The sequence below is a fragment of the Garra rufa genome, chromosome 8 (assembly GCF_049309525.1).
Source record: "Garra rufa chromosome 8, GarRuf1.0, whole genome shotgun sequence".
Classification (NCBI taxonomy): domain Eukaryota; kingdom Metazoa; phylum Chordata; class Actinopteri; order Cypriniformes; family Cyprinidae; genus Garra; species Garra rufa.
Genome location: NC_133368.1, coordinates 10,447,690 through 10,469,331, shown reverse-complemented (window position 1 = coordinate 10,469,331; position 21,642 = coordinate 10,447,690). Strand labels below are relative to the sequence as shown.

At 36.3% G+C, this 21,642-nt stretch overlaps 1 protein-coding gene across 1 annotated transcript; it reads left to right on the top strand.

Annotated features, from left to right (window-relative positions):
- The first annotated feature begins 3,802 nt into the window (after positions 1-3,802).
- On the top strand, positions 3,803-20,872 carry fstl1b (follistatin-like 1b). The gene is made up of 10 exons (XM_073845003.1): positions 3,803-3,809; positions 3,923-4,089; positions 5,446-5,575; positions 7,690-7,722; positions 8,420-8,550; positions 12,917-13,035; positions 13,650-13,762; positions 16,223-16,333; positions 16,581-16,669; positions 19,273-20,872. The coding sequence occupies exons 1-10, from the start codon at positions 3,803-3,805 to the stop codon at positions 19,312-19,314; spliced, it is 942 nt and encodes a 313-aa protein (XP_073701104.1). The 3' UTR covers positions 19,315-20,872.
- Positions 20,873-21,642: the final 770 nt, after the last annotated feature.

Sequence of the window (21,642 nt, the reverse complement as noted above, 5' to 3'; positions counted from 1 at the left end):
TAAAAATGCGCAATTCTGACTTTTTTTCTCAATATTGCATGATATAAACTCAATTGCGAGAAATAAAGTCAGAATTGTCAGATAAAAACGTACAATTTCCTTTTTATAACTCTCAATTGCGAGTTATAAAATCCAGTTTTAAGAGAGAAAAAACTGAAATGTTCTCAGAATTGCGAGTTTATGTCTCACTATTTTGACTGAATAATTTGCATTTGCAAGTTTACATCACAAGTCTAAGAAACAAAGTCAGAATTGAGAGAAATAAGTACTTTTTATTACCTTTAATTACTTTTTTATTTTTTATTCAGTGGCAGAAACAGGCTTCCATACTTTTGAGTGTTAAAAAAAGTCAATTTAAAATCTAATCATCTTGCACCAATTTGATTCTTCTGTACATTCATTTATTGCAATGTAAAACAAGATACAAACTACTTTCAAACTACAAGCATTTTAAAATATGATTACTATCAATAAAGCAAATAGCTTTCAGAAAGACTGAGATATCATAAGTTGAGTAACACCCATCTGAGACAGTGTAACAGCATCATGCTTGCAATTTTGGAGGTCATAGCTCAGCTGCAAGCGTCTTGTACCCCATCTCTCATTGACTCTCTCCTACAGTAAATTTTATAGCTCTTTTCAAGCCCTCCTGCCTGGTTGTCATGGAAACATATCTGCTTTTTGATTTGATTTAGCTAAAGCACGCTACAACGTTCATTCGTTTAAATGTCAGCATGGCTTCCCTGTGGAGAAGGAGATTCATTTATGCATGAGGCTTGGTTTTGTTCTCTCTCCTTTAATGTACCTCTGTTACCGCCGGTCCGCAATAGTATCTACCTCTATTGTCGGGACAAAACTCTCTCAGATGAATATCCCATAAACTTTTAATATGGCAGCGCTGTGTCTGGAAGTCCTCTGATGACCTCAAACAGAGCAGATTGTGATTAGAAATGACTGTTGATCTGGTTCAAATCGCATTCCTCTAAAACTCTCGACATGAGCAGCCCTCGGGTAGAAAATCTCCCTCTGGAAAGTTTGCTTACAATGTATGAGTCATGCGTGAGCTGGAGGAGGGGGAAGGGTCCGTCCATGTGTGTGTGTGTGTGTGTGTTTAAGTGTGTAGGTGTGTATTGGAGTTAGTCAGGGTGGAACCAGCAATCCCAGTTCATGGGAAAGGAAAGAACAGGCAAGATTTTAGATGTGACGACACCCTTTTTGAACACACACACACATACACATGCACACACAGACTGCATTTGATTATAGTTGGACGCTAGCGAGGTTTTGGAAAGCAGGAGGGGTATTTCAGGAAACTCCTAAATCGTTACTCCAGGCACAACTTGGCAGCACGTGATTGGCTAGCTCTGTATTCACATGACTTTGCTGAGCTGTGGAGGAGACTGGGGTCCTGTAGCAGGGAACACAAAGAAAAAAGGCAGAGAGAGAGGATAGACAAGGGAATTTGTTAGACGTGAGGCAGATTCAGTGACCTTGCACATAAATCAAACACCGGAGAGAAAGTTCATTGCGACAAAAAAGTGTAAAGCGAAAAAGAACAATGTAATAACCACAAAGATGTCAATGAACTGGGGTCCTCTGTCTATTTTAACCATGCACTTGAACTCTTTCAGAGGTCTTTATACAGGATGCGTTCTTCTATTTCGAGTTTTAAGACGCTATATCAAGTTTTAGAAACATCTTGAAATGCTCTATATCATTGTGTTGAGTCTAGTTAGTTTTAAACTTAAGGACGTGCCTGGCGTGAACGGCCCATTAATTATACTGTAATCAACAAACCTGATATCAGAGCTCCATCTGCTGGTAAAAGAGTGTAAATCACTTTTGATAGTCCTTGAGACCTTTGTGTTCAACAGTGTTTTATGGAGAATGATGATTTAACCCTAAAATGCATAGAGGGACTTTTAAAAGTTTGGGGTTGGGATTTTTTTTTTCTTTTATTTGATAAAAAATTGTAATATTATAGCAATTTAAAATAACTTTTGTATTTGAATATATTTTCAAATGTAATTTAATTTACTCCTGTGATGCAAAACTGAATTTTCAGCATCATCACTCCAGGCTTCAGTGTCACATGATCTTTCAGAAATCATTGTAATCAAAAAAAAAAAAAAAAAAAAAAAAAATCAAAATGGCTGCTAAATATTATCGTGGAAACCATAATAAATTTTTCAGGATTCTTTGATAATTATAAAGTTTAAAAGCAGGGCATTTATTTGAAATAGAACTATTTTGTAACATTGTATATTGTCAGGGTCACACCTTTCAGCTTAAAATCGTTCAAAATAAATAAATAAATAAATAATGTTATGTTTGTATTAACACTCCTAGTTTTGTCCTTTAATCTGATTTACAAATTTATATTTGTAATAATGTTTTATATTTGTATGTTCTTATTTATATTTAATAAAAAGTCAAAAAGCAGTTTAAAAGCTAGCTTTCATTTTAGCAGATGATGTAACACAATATAAATGATCATTAAAATCATTTCTGTATTTGAAAGTACATAAAACTGTTATAAATGGTTAAAAAAAGACAAGAACAAAGCCTGAATCAAGCTTTCAAGTATCAAGTATACCATTGTACTAAGAGCTATTTATTTTTAGTAATATTCAGTGGAGGACAAAAGTTTACATACACCTTGCAATATCTGTAAAATGTTAATTATTTTACCTAAATAAACAGGATAATACAACATCAATGTTATTTTTATTTAGTAGCTACTGACCTAGATAAGATATTTAATTTAAAAGATGTTTACATATATTCCACAAGAGAAAATATTAGTTGAATTTATCAAAATTGCCCGGTTCAAAAGTTTACAAACACTTGATTCTTAATAATGTGTTGTTAGTTACCTGAAAGATCCACAGCTGTGTTCTTTGTTAAGTGATAGTTACACTGCATTTTTGTGTATTTGAACCCTTTCCAACAATGACTGTATGATTTTGAGATCCATCTTTTCACACTGAGGACAACTGAGGGACTCATATGCAACTATTACAGAAGGTTTAAACCTCACTGATGCTCCAGACGGAAAAACTACGCATTAAGAGCCAGGGGTGAAAACTTTTAAACAGAATGAAGATGTATACATTTTTCTTATTTTGCCTAAATACCATATTTTTTCATTTAGTACTGCCCTTCAGACATAAGAAGACGAAATCATGTGGTACATGATTATCCTATTTAAACCAAATATGACTAATGAGTTAGTTCACAAGTAATCTAAAAGTAATTAAAAAGTAGTCTGATGATATTACCTAAAATATGAAATGTAATAGATTACGTTACTAGCTACAATTTACATCATGTAATTTGGAATCTGTAATAAGGGATTACGATTTATACTCAGGGCTTTATAGGTACAGGTATTGTTAGGTATTATGTATTTGTACCTTGAGGGACCCACATTTGTTTTAGCATGAGAGGTTGCTGTTCCAAATCTGTAGATGTCCTAGTTTTCAAGGAGAACCGCTAGTTGTCAGGGAAACTGGTGGCAGGAGGCTCTCAGGAGTGTTTGGAGTGGAGAGAGTTCGGCCATTTTTGGAGAGAGTTATCAATCTTCTGTCCCCAGACACCGAGGAAACAATGTCTGTGTGTGAGAAACAAAGAACAACTATAAGTGTGTTTCCCTGTGTTTGTGGCAAAAGTGAATATGTGGTTTCGAGAGGTTTTTAGTTTAGTGCCTGTCCTGGTTTCAGAAACGATTCGAATATAGATATATAGATATACAAACCACAGAACATCATTAACAAACTGCCTTTTGTAAGAAGTGAACGTTATGTATGGCAAATATAGTTCGCGTTTTGTTTAGATGCTGAGTAGATCAGCAGACGCCCTCTGGTGGCTAAAGTCTGTTATGTGAACAAACTTATTTTATGTCTGCCCTGTGCCTAATTAGAGTTTGCAGCTGTGAGTCTGTCTGTGTTTTATTTATGGTGTTTATTTCTATGTGTTTCTCAGCAGGAGGCTCAGAGCAAATCAAAGGTGTGTGCTAATGTGTTCTGCGGTGCTGGGAGAGAGTGTGCCGTGAATGAGAAAGGAGAGCCCAGCTGTCTGTGCATTGAGGTAAGGCCTCTTTTCAGAGAAACTCATAAAAACCTTCTGTAATAAATATGTAGGCTTTTGACTAGTGAACCTCCTTGACTTTTATTCCCTTGGATGACTGATTGAGGAATTTTAAACATTTTGGAGAGATTGCAGTCAATGCACTTACTAAAAAGCAATTTCTAGCAGATGAAATATAGAGGGTTTGCACTTACGTCACAGCTTGGTCAGTTACCCGGATTCGCAGCCATATTGGCGATACTTGGAAGTAATCAACAGCATGGATTGAAGAGTTAATATACTACTGAATATGTTGTTCTGCTAATGTATGCTGTCTAAACCATGGAAAAAATGTGTGGAAGCTGCTAAATCATATAGAGAAGGACTTAGTAAGCAGGAAAGGGTGCAATATTTTGACAAACTAAAGTTTATAGATGGTAAAGATACGTACAAGCAGTATTAGTTAGGATATTAGCCTAATATTTCACCTACCTGACTGGAAATAATAAGAACAAACATGAATGTTGTCAAGATTCTTGTTCTGGAAATCCTGGTTCAGTTTGGCCAACCACAAACACCTTTTGTTCCTCAGACAGTTTTTTGCACTCTTCTCCTTGATTTGTTATAACTCTTGTCAGTCTATAGTACTCCAAATGTCCTATAAAGTGACAATAATTGACCATTTTCAGCAGCAATAATCGTGAGTTCTGTTTGGTTCAGTGGCATTGTTTATGTTCAGTGCTGCCAATATGGCCAATCGATGATAGAAATTTGCATGACTTTTAGTATGTTCTGTGACGTGACTATTCAAGGGTTTTAAAATTCTCTGATATTTTTGAACACTAAAAACCCTTGTGAAAAGAATGAAAATAGATGATTGAAACAGTGATTTAAAATATAAAGTAAAACTTTCCCTTTCCTGGTGTTTTTCTACCATCTTTTTTAAATTGGTCTGGGTTGCTGATGCTTTGTTGTTAGACTTTAAGTCAGAATTGTTCTGAACAATATCCTAACAATTTGTCAAACACATTAATACAATAGCAGTAGTGTGGGATTGGGGTCACGTGTGATGTATATACTCAGCTCAGCAGATTATACAGCAAAAATATTCAGAATAAAACACAGAGACATTCACCCTATTGTCCCGCCACCAGCCGGGATCCACGCTTTCATTTTATTACAGGCTTAATGTCAGCTTCAAACCAGAGGCGTGAGGGGAAATTAAATTCCTGCCACAGTGTAACCATTCTTTATATACATTTGTTCTTGCTTGCAAGGTTCAGATTTTGACGTGGCAGTTAATAGTTTAACGGTGGTAGTTAATAGGTAATAGAATAAAGTGTTGTGTTGTTAACAGTATATTGTGTTCTCCTGCAGCAATGCAAGCCTCATAAGCGCTCAGTGTGTGGCAGTAATGGAAAAACATACCGCAACCACTGCGAGCTGCACCGTGATGCCTGCCTAACTGGACTCAAGATCCAAGTAGTCCATGACGGACACTGCAAAGGTGTGTGGAGACTAAGCGTATGTTCACACTTGTCATGTTTGGTTCCATTAAAACAAACTCTGGTGTGATTGCTCTGTTAGTGCGGTTCATTTGAGTAAGTGTGAATGCTGCCATCTGAACCCTGGTGTGCACCAAACAAGCGGACCGAGACCACTAAAAAGATGGGTTTCGGTCCGCTTCCAAATGAACTCTGGTGTGGTTCGAATTAAAATATGAACGCAACACGGACCAAATACTTAGAATGAAACAAAAACAGAAAGTAATGACAAGAACAAGCGGTGTATCCAAAACAAAATGAGCAGAGGGCAAAAGTGGAGCAACGAGGAGGTAAAGTGCCTTTTATGAGCTCTTTGTGATGAAAATAAAATCATATAGCCTACATGCAAGTATGAGTGTGCTTAGTCTAACAGACGGCATTTGGTGTAGTCGACTTAAAGTGGCGCAGTGGCGCTTTAAGTGGAACACATCTTTTAATTTTGTTTGAAGTGTTCCGTCAAGAAATATACATCATTCTGTCCGACCAATCAGGTTGTGAACAGATGACTATGCCTTTAGGTTCGGTATCTTTAGGTTCACTGTCAAAAATACCAATGTGAACGCTAAGCGGATCAGGACCAAATGTAACATTTTTCTTTTTGTTCTGTACCAAATGAACCAAACAAACTAAACTACAAGTGTGAACACACCCTGACATGCAGAAATGTTGACATTTGTGACAGAAAAAATGCATCAAAAATGTTTTAAATGGAGTTTGGATGGCAGTTTGGTGGCTGTCTGTGGTATAACACCCTAAATAAAATCTTACAGGAACCTTAGTTTTTTTTTTATGTCAACGTCAAATTTGGAACATAACTTATTTAGACATTAATTTAATTCCATAGTGATTTTAGAGTAAAGGATGTAAAAAATGTATTTTATTTAAAAAAAAAAAAACAATATTACAGTGCATTTTCTTGACAGTAAATTTAAGCTTGTACAACTTTTTAATATTTTTATATCAATTTTCAATTGATTGTTCTGGGGAGACACTGCAGGTGAATAGGGTAAAAAATTAACTAATAGTTATCACCTTGCTTACCCAGTTGATTGATTACATTGATAATTGCAAACATTTTTTGTATTAGAGGTTTTCTAAAATGTTAGGTTTAAATATTCAAATGAACCAAAACAGAAATCACTACATTTTTAAAAATTTTGGGGGAAATAAAATGTATAAAATCAAGCAAATCATATATGAACAAATCCCTCTGTAAAAACCTTCAGGATATAGACTGGAATAAAAATGTAAAGTTTGGTGTGTGCAAGTGCTACTGAAGTGGAGATTTATGGCTCTGTGTAATTGAAATCTGTTGACACAAATAGATAAAGTGCTACAAAAGAAACACTTAACAGTGTTTTTTGGATGTTTTATTTCCACTAGCCTGAAAAAAACACTTTATGAAAACCAAAAAAGCCCAAAATCTCAAACTTGAAAGGTGCATGGAAAAACAGCGTTTTGTCCGGCAGTGTCTCCCTGTAAAAAGAGTCCTGTATTCAAAAGCATTCATGAATTATAACAATTTAAGTTTGGATAGCATGCTTTCACGTCTGTGTTCAAAAATGGGAGGTGACACCTAATAGGTTAAAATTAAAAAATTAAAGCATGTTTTAAAATATAATTTCTTTCTGTGATGCAATGCTGACATTTTCAGCAGCCACTTCTCCTGTCCTCAGTGTCTCATGTTCCTTCTGAAATCATTCTAATAGAGAATAAGCTTCATCAAGATAAAAAGATCAAAGAAAGGAACATAATGTATTCATTCATGTAGACATATCCACCTGCTAAGATCCATTAGGAGCAGTTTATCTGACTGGAACAGTCTAGTTCTTAGTATTTTACTCACCGGTCGACCTCTTAGACTTATTACCATCTCAGCAGAGGGGGTCGGATCATTGGACATTGAACATAAAGTCAAATCCAGGTCTCATTCTGAAGTCATGTTATTCTGACCCTAGTATTCTGACATTATGAAATGTTTAAGGTGAGACTGTAATCTCTTATCTATATTTGATGCATATTACATGCAGGTTGTTCACCTCCACTCACGTTTATCTCATTTATATGTCTCTTACAGAGAAGAAGCAGGAGAAAGCCGCAGCCAGCCCAGGTGAGTTGTAATATGACCGTTGGCTCTGAGCCAAGCTAGATGGCTCTCTGATGACTATATTTATCTGCACGCTCCACAGATTACCATTAATTACCAATTTATTATGAGCTTGTAGATACTGAGAGCAGTCTTAACCTCTCTGACACAGCTACAGTGCACTATTTAGATGTATAAAATGCATTTAACCTCTTGGGACCCAGTTTTGCCATTTAGTTTTTGCTCGTTTTTATGTTGTTTTAGTGTTTGGAGCATGAGTTTATTGTATGTGCCTGAAAATGAAGATGCAATTAATTTTCCAACCAATTTGAGCTAATTTTCCTCTCTAACATGCTCTTTCTAACAATAATGGATGAAATATTACAATAAAAGTTTATTACAGATCTTTCTCTGTTAAAAATGAATTAACTCAAAAATCAGACATTTATCAAATCGGACATGATATCATGCATTTTTTAAAACTAAGGATAGGAAGGTGTCATTGCGAAAAATTTCTAAAAAGTCCTCTTCAAGACCAGTGGATCTCATTAATCAAATGTTCCCTGTCAAGGACAAGTTGTTGGATCCCAAAGAGAATCAGGCTGCATTCATTAAATCAGAAACACCCATTAGCATGAGTGATATGTGTTGCCTCGTGTCTCTATCCTTCTTTCTAACTGTCATCCTCTTGTCTGGTGGTCTGTGCGTGTGATGTCTGAAGTTGTGTGTTATGTTGCTGACCGTAATGAGCTGCGCCGACGTGTGATCGACTGGCTGCAGACAGAGGTTGTTCCAGATGGCTGGTTCGCCAAGGGCTCCAACTTCACTGATATCCTCCTCAAGTACTTCAAGGTGTGTGCAGACAGTCATTTATAATATTAAACCACCAAGAATTTGTATAGTTTAGTATATTAAGGCACAACACTACAGGCAAAAACATTGTTCATTGATGCACTGGTCAGTTTTGAGATTTTGGGCTATTTGTTGTTTTATAACATGTTGTTCTGTGTTGCCAAGTCTGTGGTTTTCCCACAGAATTGAGCTCATTTAACACTGTTGCCTCAGGTAGTTTTTTAAGTTTGTGGGTTAAAGCAACCCCAATAACGTGATATTTAGGCCCTAGAACGGTGAATTTTACCAGAGGAACCACACCTAAAAACGTGTATTTTTTCAGGTTTCGTTGTAAAACTCTGGCAACCCTGGTGTTGTTTAAGAGTTAAACATGAGAAAACATGCAAAATACATGTTTAAGTGTATATTATATTTACTTATTTGTATAAATATGATACACTGAGCCAGAAATTTTCACTTCAGTAGCATTTGCACCAGACCTTATTTCCGGTTTATTTATATTCTAAAGGCTTTTACTGAGGGATTTGTTCATGTATCATTCACCTGATGTTAATATTTTAATATTCAAAAGCATGGTGCAAATGTATTTATTTTCGCTTCATCAAGGCTTTATCAAGCATTCAGATTTTTGTTCTTGAGCTTTATGCAAATTAGTGCATATTTAATTAAATAATGTTTCATTTGCATATTTATACGATTTTATTACAAAAAAGTTTTCGATTCTTAAATTAATTAGTCATCTAAGGAAGTATGGTGGTGTGTATTCATTTTTTTACCCTATTCTACCTTATTCACCTGGGTGTCTTGGCTTAAAAGGGTATTAACCTTGGGTATTAAGACCTGTATGGCTTAATATATCAAAAACGACGTCTCTTACTGAAATATGTATTTACGTTATTTAAAAAATCCACATCATTTTATGCATATTTTGGACTATGGGGGCTTCATTATTTTGATTACATCAAATGGTTGCACTCTGTGAGCTACTGGCGCTACCTCTTGCTATTTTTACCGCAGCACAATTTGGAAAGTTAAATACTGATACAATGACCACAGCTACTAAAAAAGCACACAGGTGGTGATGGATATAAGTGTAGGTTTAATCCAAATGCCATACCATCAGTTTTTCCCTAGAAGGAGTTTAAACGCCCCGTATATCGAGTGAAATCCACGCTGAGAAAAGTCTTGAAAAGCGTCGGTTTGTTTACATCCTGCCAGGATGGCATCTAGCATTTTTAGTCTCTGGTGTTTGTAAGCTCTTTCTGTAGCTGTGGTCTACTTCTGTGGCATCATATCAGGATTTTATTTTCCGAGTTGTAACACCAATAGCACCGAGTGCAACCATTTGATGTCATCAAAATAATGACTCCCCCAAAGTCCAAAATATGTATAAAAACGATTTTTTAAATAACGTAAATCATGGGTTTTCTACTACATATTTCAGTAAGAGACATCATTTGTTATATTGAGCCATACAAGTCTTTAAACCCAGGGTTCCGTTTAACATTTAAAAAATGTTCTTAAAATGGCTTTTGCATAATTACTACCATCATAATCGAGGCAGAACATGATACGTGACCATTTTGGTTTCCAAATGTCTATAAATGTACAAACACAAATGTTTGATGTCTAACTGAAGTGTGTTGAGTGTATTTCAGTGAAAGGAATGACATTTTTTTGCGAGATAAAAGCATTCATTTGGTTTGGTCCCTTTGTCGTCAGAGCTTTGTGTATAATACCCTCCACCAGGCAATCTCTGCGCCCTCCTGCAGCTCTTCAAATTGCCTTCAGGACGTGCCGCATCATTTTTCTGACTTCTGTTTGTATAGCAGTCGTGCAAGCACTCATGCTTTTTCGATGAATCAGTCTGTTTCAATATTAGCTAACCTTTGCACTCAGACAGCTGATGAACAAGCCTGTACAGCTGTCAGCACAATCCATATATCTGCCTGAACACTATCACCAAACCAATAATCAATATGCTAGTCAGACCACTTTTATCTGTTAGACATCTTTATCTAAAATAATTAAAGGGACAGTTCACCCCAGAATACTTTCTTCATTATATACTGATTCATTCTAATCATGTATGACTTAAAAGATATCCATGCAGTAAAAGTCACTGAGGTTAAATGTTGATTTGGACCCCACTGACTTTTATTGTATGGACAAAAACAGCTGAAATGTTACACAAAAATGTTCTTTTGTCTTCCACATTTTCAGGTTTGGAACAATAAAAGATGTCAGAATTGAATTTTTAGATGAACTGTTTTTCCAACTGGTGGAAGGGAACAAAGCCTGGTAGTTTGACTCAATCATGAACATGTCCTTTACCTTTTGTTTATTGGTGAACATGTCAAAATCAGCTGTACCAGGCAGAGTACAGTCGCCTGACAAACGGCTGAGATAAGATTAACCCGAGAGCATGATGTGTAAGTTTCTGATGTATGATGACTGGTCTATGTGTCTTCATACAGTGGGGAAAATAATTATTTGACCCTCTGCTGATTTTGTAAGTTTGCCCACTTACAAAGAAATGGTCTGTTTGTAATTGTAATGGTAGGTTTATTTTAACAGGGAGAGACAGCATAGCAACAAAAAACAGAAAAACACATTTAAAAAATTGTATGAATTAATTTGCATTTTAATGAGTGAAATAAGTATTTGGGAGTGCTCCTAATCTCAGTTTGTTACGTATAAAAGACACCTGTCCACAGAATCAATCAATCAATCAATCAGATTCCAAACTCTCCACCATGACCAAGACCAAAGAGCTGTCCAAGGATGTCAGGGACAAGATTGTAGACCTACACAAGGCTGGGATGGGCTGCAAGACCATTGCCAAGCAGCTTGGTGAGAAGGTGACGACAACAGTTGGTGCGATTATTTGCAAATGAAAGAAACACAAAATAACTGTCAATCTCCCTCGGTCTGGGGCTCCATGCAAGATCTCACCTCGTGGAGTTTCAATGATCATGAGAACGGTGAGGAATCAGCCCAGAACTACACGGGATGATCTTGTCAATGATAAGGCAGCTGGGACCATAGTCACCAAGAAAACAATTGGTAACACACTACGCCGTGAAGGCCTGAAATCCTGCAGCACCAGGTGCAAGGTCCCCCTGCTCAAGAAAGCACATGTACAGGCCTATCTGAAGTTTGCCAATGAACATCTGAATGATTCAAAAGAGAACTGGGTGAAAGTGTTGTGGTCAGATGAGACCAAAATCGAGCTCTTTGGCATCAACTCAACTCGCCGTGTTTGGAGGAGGACGAATGCTGCCTATGACCCCAAGAACACCATCCCCACCGTCAAACATGGAGGTGGAAACATTATGCTTTGGGGGTGATTTTCTGCTAAGGGCACAGGACAACTGCACCGCATCAAAGGGATGATGGACTGGGCCATGTACCGTCAAATCTTGGGTGAGAACCTCCTTCTCTTGGTCATGGATGGGTATTCCAGCATGACAATGTTTCAAAACACACGGCCAAGGCAACAAAGGAGTGGCTCAAGAAGCACATGAAGGTCCTGGAGTGGCCTTGCCAGTCTCTAGACCTTAATCCCATAGACAATCTGTGGAGGGAGCTGAAGGTTTAAGTTTCCAAACGTCAGCCTCAAAATCTTAATGACTTGGAGAGGATCTTCAAAGAGGAGTGGGACAAAATCCCTCCTGAGATGTGTGCAAACCTTTTGGCCAACTACAAGAAACATCTGACCTCTGTGATTGCCAACAAGGGGTTTGCCACTAAGTACTTAGTCATGTTTTGCGAAGGGGTCAAATACTTGTTTCACTCATTAAAATGTAAATCAATTTATAATTTTTTTGAAATGCATTTTTCTAGATTTTTTTTGTTGTTATTCTGTCTCGCAGTTCAAATAAACCTACCATTAAAATTGTAGACTGATCATTTCTTTCTCAGTGGGCAAATGTACAAAATCAGTAGGGGATCAGGATTTATTAACCCCTCGGATGGATGGATCCACTTCCATGCATTTTGCTTCAAAATCTCAACAGCCATTCACTGCCATTATAAAGCTTCCCCAAATATGACAACTTCTTGTTCTGAGAACCCTGGAAATATGAAGAGTCCATATATTGTAGGACACAATCTGGATTCTTCTCTCATCTAGACCTGCTGCCCTACACACATTAGCAGATGACTTAGTAGATAGCTGACATCAGTTATTAGACTATCTCTTCAGAGCAAACTGCATAGAGAGCAGATGACTCCAGTGACTCCAGAGTGTGGCCTGCTGCGTCTCACAATCCCAATTCCATTTCCTGTTCCTCTCTTCAAATAACATACAACCGATAACCCTACTGAAACTGAGTGTGCAATTCATTTTTTATGTCTCTTGTAGAATTATGATAATGGAGACTCTCAGCTGGACTCTGCAGAGCTGCTAAAGTTCATTCAGCACAACGAAACAGCTGTTCAGATGAGCTCTTACGCTGAAGAGGAGAACAACCGCCTGCTCAGGTTGAAACATATTACAGTTAATCACAAAAATATTAAGCAGCACCACTGTTTTTAACATTGATGATAATAATAAATGAAATAAACAATATTACTGTTTTTAGTCATACCTTTTACTATATTTTTGATTGTGTAAATGCAGCTTTGGTAAGCATAAGAGATGGTACCAATTCTTTTGAACGATAGTTCACAAAATGCAGTCTGTTGTGAAATGCTGGCTTCCAAGAATTCAAAATACTATCTTTTCTAAATAAGGGTCGAATTTACATTTCTGAGTAAACAATCCCTTTAACCACTAGCCTACAGTACACTGTAGTTATACTTATCATAATTATCTCTGTCACACTGGACTTCTTCCTGTTTCTCTCACCGTAGAGGTTATGTGAGTTTGTCCATCTGTATGTTAGGATGAGCCAGAGGGGAAAAAAAACTCTACAAACACAGATAACACCAAGCAAACATTTCACTCCACAGCTGGGCAATACTGCATATCCGGTTTGCTAGATAGTGCATTGAAAACACAAATAAGACTTGTATTTTCAACTCATGATCACATCTGGATGAAAAAATTTTGTCCTGAAAGGAATGTTCAAATGATCGCTATATGTGTCTCACAGGAGCCTTTGTGTGGACGCTCTTATTGAGCTCTCAGATGAGAACGCAGACTGGAAACTGAGCTTTGATGAGTTTCTCAACTGCTTGAAACCTGGCTTCAACCCTCCTGAGAAGAGTAAGTCTCTGTCTGTCTTGCTTTTGTCTAAACTAGTCGTGTGGTTGAGTCAACGAGCAAAAGTCAGAAATGTTGTATCCAGAAACTCTGAACAGCACAAAAACACATGACAGCTAAAATTCAAACCACACATGTAAACAAATGATTCCATTACTTGCATAATGACAATGTGGATAGTTAAGATTTGTGAGCAGTGTGAACAAAGCCATGGTGTTTTTTTACACTAATGGAGAAGTTGTAATTCCTTCTGAGTTGGAAGTTTAGCTTCCATGTTGAAGATCCTTCATATATGCAAAGTTACATTCCAGAGCTTTCCCAGAATTGTAGTTCGTTGAGGCAGAGAGGGAGCGAATACGGGGCTTTCCGATCTTCCACAGAATGTTCCTCAGGCTCCACATGCAGAACTAGGTGAAAGTTTAGTGGGAGGAGCTACTTTCTCTGGCATCATGTGAAGCAACTTTTACACATTCAAACTCAGAACCAGTGCTGTTGCTGTTGACTCAAGCTAAGACTAATAGAAATGTTTTTGGTATAAAGTGTCACCAAAATTGGCAACTAACTAAAGGAAGTTGAAGTTGAAAGACTCAAATTACTAAAAATAAAATACACTTCCAGTCAAAAGTTTTTGAACAGTAAGATATTCAATGATTTTTAAAGAAGTCTCTTCTGCCCACCAAGCCTGCATTTATTAGATCTAAAGTACAGCAAACACAGTAAATAATTGATACCTGTGATTTCAAAGTTAAATTTTTAGCATCATTACTCCAGTCTTCAGTGTCACATGATCCTTTAGAAATCATGATGTGCTGCAACATTTTTTTTATTATTATTATCAATATTTAAAACAGTTGAGTACATTTTTTTCAGGATTCTTTGATGAATAGATAGATCCAAAGATCAGCATTTATCTGAAATAAAAAGCTTTTGTAACATTACACTATATACCATTCAAAAGCTTGCTGTATGCATTATAAAAATTAATACTTTTATTTAGCAATTTAAATTGATCAAAAGTGAAGATAAAGACATTTATAGTGTTACAAAGGATTTCTTTTTCAGATGAATGCTGTTCTTCTGAACTTCATCAAAAAAACCTGAAAAAATTCTACTCAGCTGTTTTGAACATAATAATAATAAATGTTTTTTGAGCAGCAAATCAGAATATTAGAATGATTTTTGAAGGATCATGTGACTGGGGTAATGATGCTAAAAATTCAGCTTTGAAATCACAGGAATAAATTACATTTTAAAATATATTCAAATAGAAAGCAGTTATTTTAAATAGTAAAAATATTTCAACATTTTACTGTTTTCGCTGAGCAGAAAAAACATGAAAAAATCCTACTGTTCAAAAACTTTTGACTGGTAGTGTATATAAATAAATTAAACTTAAATAGAGATTAAATAACAAAAATGGCAAAACCATGTTACAAAACTACTAAAACTTAAACTGAAATAAAGTAAAAATTAAAAATATAAAAGCAAAAAGATAATTTAGACTATGAATAAATACTATATGCGTTTTAATGCGTTACTTACACACTATTGTGCTGTTTAAATACTGTGCAGTTGCTTTGACACAATCTGTATTGTTAAAAGCGCTATATAAATAAAGGTGACTTGACTTGACTTGACTATTAAGCAATAAGGTACGAGAGGCCGTGCTGTATCGGGATTTATTCACGATACAGCACGGCCTCAAGTACCTTATTGCTTTTATAAAATGGTTACCACACAATAAAAATATTAATATCAAAAATATATATTCATTTATATATATTAGGTTGTACGTTTTCATAAAGTAAATCATTAACTGCCTTCCGCTGTAAAAAGTAGTCCCTAACTGCTAAAGCTTTGTTTACGTTGCTAAGGGTGGTTGCTAAGGAGGTTCAATGTTACACAGAACGTTGAGTGAAGCGGTCGTAGCCGTGCCGTATCGTGAATAAAACACAGCTGCTGACCAATCAGAATTGAGGAATGGAAATAACCGTTTTATAATACTATATAAGCAATACTTAAAGAACACAGCTCAGAATAAAGGAAAATAATAGAGAATAAAAAGGACACACTAGAGAAGAATATAAAGATCTGGAGAAGAATATATGACATTTATAAATTCTGTTGACAGTAAACTATAGCATTCATAGAAGCAATGTTGTATTATATTTAGATCAGAATCAAAAGCAGATGTCCTACACATCTCAGTCACATTTCTCTTATTTACTCTAGTTTCCCCTGGAAGGCTGGAGCAGCATAGTCATTCCACAGTAATTTCCTGTTTAGTATTTGGGAATCTAGGACACAGGCATACAGTACTTAGTTGTTGCCACAGCCATGCAATGCAGTGCATGGTTAGACAACTTTTGCTGATTGCAACTTAGGTTATAGGGAATAAAGTAATTTTGATAACTTATTTTGAAAAGTATTTTGGTAACCTGGTTATGGTTTGTGCTTTTACAGAGTGTGCTCTGGAAGATGAGACCTATGAGGACGGCGCAGAGACACAGGTGGAGTGCAACCGTTGTGTCTGCGCATGTGGAAACTGGGTCTGCACTGCCATGATTTGTGATGGTGAGTTTAAATCACCAAATTCATGATAGAAAAGGAGAAAGCAGGGTAAGCTTTGCCAGTTTGCTGTCTAGTCAAGTCCGAAGAAGACTCTGAGATCTAATTATATCTCAGGATGTCAAGATAGTATATTTTGAGAGGTTCTAAGAAAGCTTTTTAAAGGGCTGGCACATCTTACCCCACTTTCCCCCCGCATGAGTTGTACTAATTCAGTTTTATGATCAAATAATGAGACTGACTCGCTCCACAGAGAAAACCCCACTTATTGACACTGATGGGGATCAGGAGATGACCGAAGAGGAATGGACCCGCCGTGTGGCTGAACTCAACAAGCATCAGGTCAGCTGACTGACTACATTTGCAGCATTGATATCATTCATTTATTATGAATTTAAAAAATGGCCCATTAAAAAACATCATTTAGAATTAATGGGCCATTTTCTGTCCTGTTTTTAACCCACTCATCAGAACGCTCTGTTTGAATAGGTATGGTGGATTGTAGACTCTGAAGTAAACACCCACTGCTGTGATTGGCTAACAGTTGTGTATGTTTGACAGCCTACATTCCTCATAGATGGATGCTGCTGTAATTTATGTTAATGAGTCACAACACCTAAAAACACATTTTTTGAGATGTTAACAGATATATACATGTTGTACACTGCTTAAAACAGTAATAGCTGTCACGAAATGAACTGGTTCTAAAAGTTATGTTTGAGGCTGTGACGTAGACCGTTTTTTTAGCGCACATTGGCTGCGTGGCTTCTATAGTACCGATCTACGTCATTGATTTGACGCCCCCTTTTAAGTAAGGGATAATGTACAGGCAGCCGGTAGTTATCGCAGAAATAAGCCCCGACAGTGTGATCAGGACCCGACGCGAAGCGGAGGGTCTTGTATCACACTGAAGGGGCTTATTTCTGCGATAACTACCGGCTGCCTGTACATTATCCCGCTTATTACACGGCTACTTGCCACATAAGGAAAAAAAAACTGGACATGAATATGAATTTGAAACCTTTTATTGGCATATTTGTTTTAAATTAACATTTTTATCCTTCCGCGAAACGATATAGTACCACGTGACTAACATTCAAACTATGTACGCTAGTAAGACAATTTAAATAGATTAATGTCGAAATTTTCCATTGTTAATTGTGGTTGTCCAGTGTTTGTCACAAGATGGCGCCAAACGGTAATCTTTGTTGGCACGGAGGGATTTTAAACATACAAGTAGTACCGGCTATGCGTTATTACTTTGGAGCGGTGATTATTTGAAAAGAAGGAACCTGCAAATGTCTCAACTGACCAATCAGAATCAAGCATTCCAAAGAGCCGTGTAATAAGCATTATTAATGAGCAGTGTAACATTATACATGACAAAGGACTCGTCTAATCCAATCGCTGCACCGTGCTTTGCTTAAGCTTTTGCAGTATTTATGCATTGGACAGTAGCACTTGTGTCACTAGTTTACGTTAGCTAGCTTGCTGTTTCAGAGTCATGGTTCATGTTTGTGCCTTTCTTCACTGTGACAAAACAAAAGAGTTGTTTTCGCTTCACCGCGACACGACCAGAGCTACAGTTTGGCTGAAAGCTGCTGGTTTAAAGAGTCCTACGAAAACACAGAGCAAATTTGTCTGTAAGAAACATTTCACACTGGACAGTTTTTGGAATTGGAGACTCGTAAAAATAGGGTATTTCCACTTTATTTTTTAAACATATCGACTTTATTCTCGTAGTATTTCGGCTTTATTCTTGTAATATTTCCATTAATATTTACATAATTTGGACCTTATTCTCAAAATATTACAACTTTAATCTCGTAATCTTAGTTATTTTTTACATTCCACTAAAACGCCTTCATAAGGCAAAACGTGACGATGACAAAATTTGAAGAAAAAAAATTCCCTTAATTCACAAAAACGTTTTTGCACTCGCTAGAGCTAGTTTTTGACTGCGAAAAAGGGTTAATGCAAATAATGTGAAATGGAAAGCCTTTTTCACACCAAAAATTGTGCTGTGGGACAGGATAACTTGACTAACCAGCGGACCGATCTCATTGCACAGCATCTGAAATGTTATTGTGGTCATTCTGAAATGCCTGAGGAAAGTCTGTGGTCAAAGTATTTCTCTATAATTGCTTCCCAGAACTGTCTTACAAAACTACAGCTGGCATCCGCCTCCGAAAGCAGTGACCACATTTATTGTGTTTCATCTGCTCGATCTGAGGCACAAGTGATTTATTATATACTGTATGGAAATTATTATATTCAGTGGCTTCTCCGATTTTTCTTAGTGATATTTAGTGCCAGTTTATCAGGAAGTGACAAACTTTTGTTGAACAAAGATTTTGTTCTCTTTGACTCAGATGGAAACGGTGCTTATTTGCAAATGTTATATGAGATATTCCAGGTTTTGCAACTTTGGGTGGAAAAAGTTAGACATGATGTTTAACAAGCATACAGCAAATGTGTTTGTACTTAGTGTTTATCACTTTACAATAAACTATGCAGGCACACTGACACTAAATCCCTCAGTAAAGGCAGGAGCTTGCTGATTTAAGGAGAACTTTATGCTCACGCAATACTCCATACACTCATAAAATAAGTAAATAAAGTAACATAACCACAGCATAAGGTGATTTGCATAGTAAGTGGTGTTTTGGTGTGTGGATATCATTGACACAAAAATCCAGAACTAGCTAGTTCAAGTCAAGACATGTATCTTTGAGCCTTAGGCAGGATTTAGTTTGACATTTCAACTAATACACTTTTTAGAGGGCTGTAAACTGCAGGTGGTGACCTTCCTCATGGGCTGTTACATGTCATTTACTAACTGCTTTTTGATTTTCTGAGAGAAATATAGGCTGTCGCTGTCAATTTGTTAGCCTGGGGCAGAGCCAACAACTTGGACTGACTTATAACTTTTTTCTCTCCGTCAGGAGACTGTGGAGAAGATGAAGACCAGCACAAAGGAGGTCTAAAACAGGACAGAGACACAAGGAGGGAGATGACGTGGATGAATTCCTCTCCTACTGATCACAATCAGGATTCCTGACATTATGTACTGTTATTGGAAGAATCACACCATTTTTTATAGATAGGTTATTACTTTTATTGCTATCCATATCTATTCTCTGGTTATTGTATTTTGTGTTACGGTTTACTTTTCTACGTAGCTTTTCACCATTTTGTATGTCCATTTGTGTCTTCAAGTGCTGTCAATTGTTTGATTGTGTCACTCCAAACAGGCCTCAGCACTTTGTAATAGGGGCCCTTGTTTTATTCACTATTGTTTGATTTGATGTATTATTCTTTATACCATTTATTTGTTTGTCTATCTACAGTTATATGTGGAAATATGTATTTTTTTTTGATTGAGACAATGGCAATAGAAGAAGAAAAAGGAATTGGAAGGGGTTCGAGAGTGATGCTGAGAGAGCAAACCAACATGGGTTCATCCATCAAGCTTCAAAACGAGAGTCAGATGAAACATCTACACACTAGAAATGCAAACTGAATGAAGCTTATCATGGCGGCTCTCTCTTTCACTCTCATCTTGAAGGCAGTCATAGTCTTGAGACCTTTCGTAAAGGTGCTAATGTTAGTATTCCTCTGTTTGCTGCTTTGCTCTCTTGCTTTAGACGGTAGTTTACGCTCGGTAGAACGTGAAACACTAGAAGCAGAGACAGCGTGGCTCAGTGGAGAGAGTTTTAATATCATTATGGGAAAACGAACCCACCATGTTATTGTTACTCGACAAACATGCTTTATCTGCCATGAGCGACTTCGATTAGAGTAGATCACCTTGATTATTAGAAAACAGCTGCGCTTGAGCTTGTATTTATGTTAGTTGCTAGAGGCAGTTCATTTTGAAACTCTCACACTGTGCTCGGTCCCAGCAAAAATGAACTAAGAAGCCTGATTTATAAAAAAATAGAGCCAGGATGGGACTGAGTACAGATGGAGTGATCTGAAACCAAAGCCTGATGTTTAGGATGTTTAAATTGTTGTACGAAAACCTCCAGGTAAACCACTACTCTGGACCCAGCAACTACTTTATACCTGTTACGTAAAATATCTGTCAGAATTAGAGAAGGATTAGAGTCGCTATTGCCTCTGTAGTGTAGTTGCATTCTTACCCACCTAAGATAATTTGTGTGTACGTGTGTAAAATGCATTTGTGTGTTTGTGTGTGTGTTAGTTTGTTTAATTTCCACTAAATTCCACTAACAGTACGGATCCTTTGTGGTAATGAGTGCCTTATATATACAAACAGTGTGCCATGGATGAAGTGGCTTCTTCTGTAGGTATAAACCACCTAATATAGGACACAGTGCACATGAATTTTCCAGTATTATGGTAGACAACTAGCAATTGCCTTTAATATGTCTGTATGATTGTCTTATTCAATGGGGCAGAATTAAAACCTTTTATTGTAAAAAGCTCTTGCTCTGTTTTATTCATATTTCTGGTTAATATTTGAAATGTAATTTGTGCTAATAATAATGTAATAAAAATAAAGGGTATGGTCGTTTGATATCCTAAGACTCACAAACATTTATTATGATCCATTTTTATGTTTTATTTTTTAGATACTGTCCTACAAAACCAAAGTTTTCGTGGTGTTTTAATGTCTTTGTAATCCCTTAATCGTATCATAATTTATCATTTCTACTTCTGGAGTTTCTACACCAGTAATTAAATTAATCGACTGGTCAATAAATGGCCATTAAATCACTGAAGATTATATGCATCACTGTGAAGTTTAAGGCAGCAGTTACAAACTACAGTTTTCAATTTTAGTTTGTTGAATGTTTAGTAAGGGTCAAAAGGCCTGAAATGCGTGCCATTAGACAGTTCTAGTGTTATTTCACTATTATTTATATATTATGACAGTATTTATTAATAATTTTGAATTAGCCTCTGTTTTTATATTTCTCAGTATAATTAAATAATACATTTATACTTTGTTATATTTATTAGTTTTATTTTTAATTCAGTTTTATTTTCAGTCTCCCATAATTAGTTCTCATAATTTCCTTTTAATTTATGTAAGTTTTTATCTTTATATTTTATTTTATTGCAGCTTTATTTCAGCCGCAATTTTAATACACTACCAGTCGAACGTTTTTGATCAGTTTTTAATGTTTTTTAATGAATTCTTTAATATTAGCAGTAATATTGTGAAATATTTTTACTATTTATTTTTACTATATAACTGCTTTCTATTTTAATACTTTAAAATTTAATTTATTCCTGTGCTTAAAGCTAAATTTTCAGCATCAGTACTCCTGTCTTCAGTGTCACAT

What these genes read in the sequence shown, in the direction of transcription:
- fstl1b (XM_073845003.1), top strand. An exon ending in CCATGACGGACACTGCAAAG is followed by an intron (nt 5,576 to 7,689) that starts GTGTGTGGAGAC and finishes TGTCTCTTACAG; the next exon opens with AGAAGAAGCAGGAGAAAGCC. An exon ending in TCCTCCTCAAGTACTTCAAG is followed by an intron (nt 8,551 to 12,916) that starts GTGTGTGCAGAC and finishes TGTCTCTTGTAG; the next exon opens with AATTATGATAATGGAGACTC.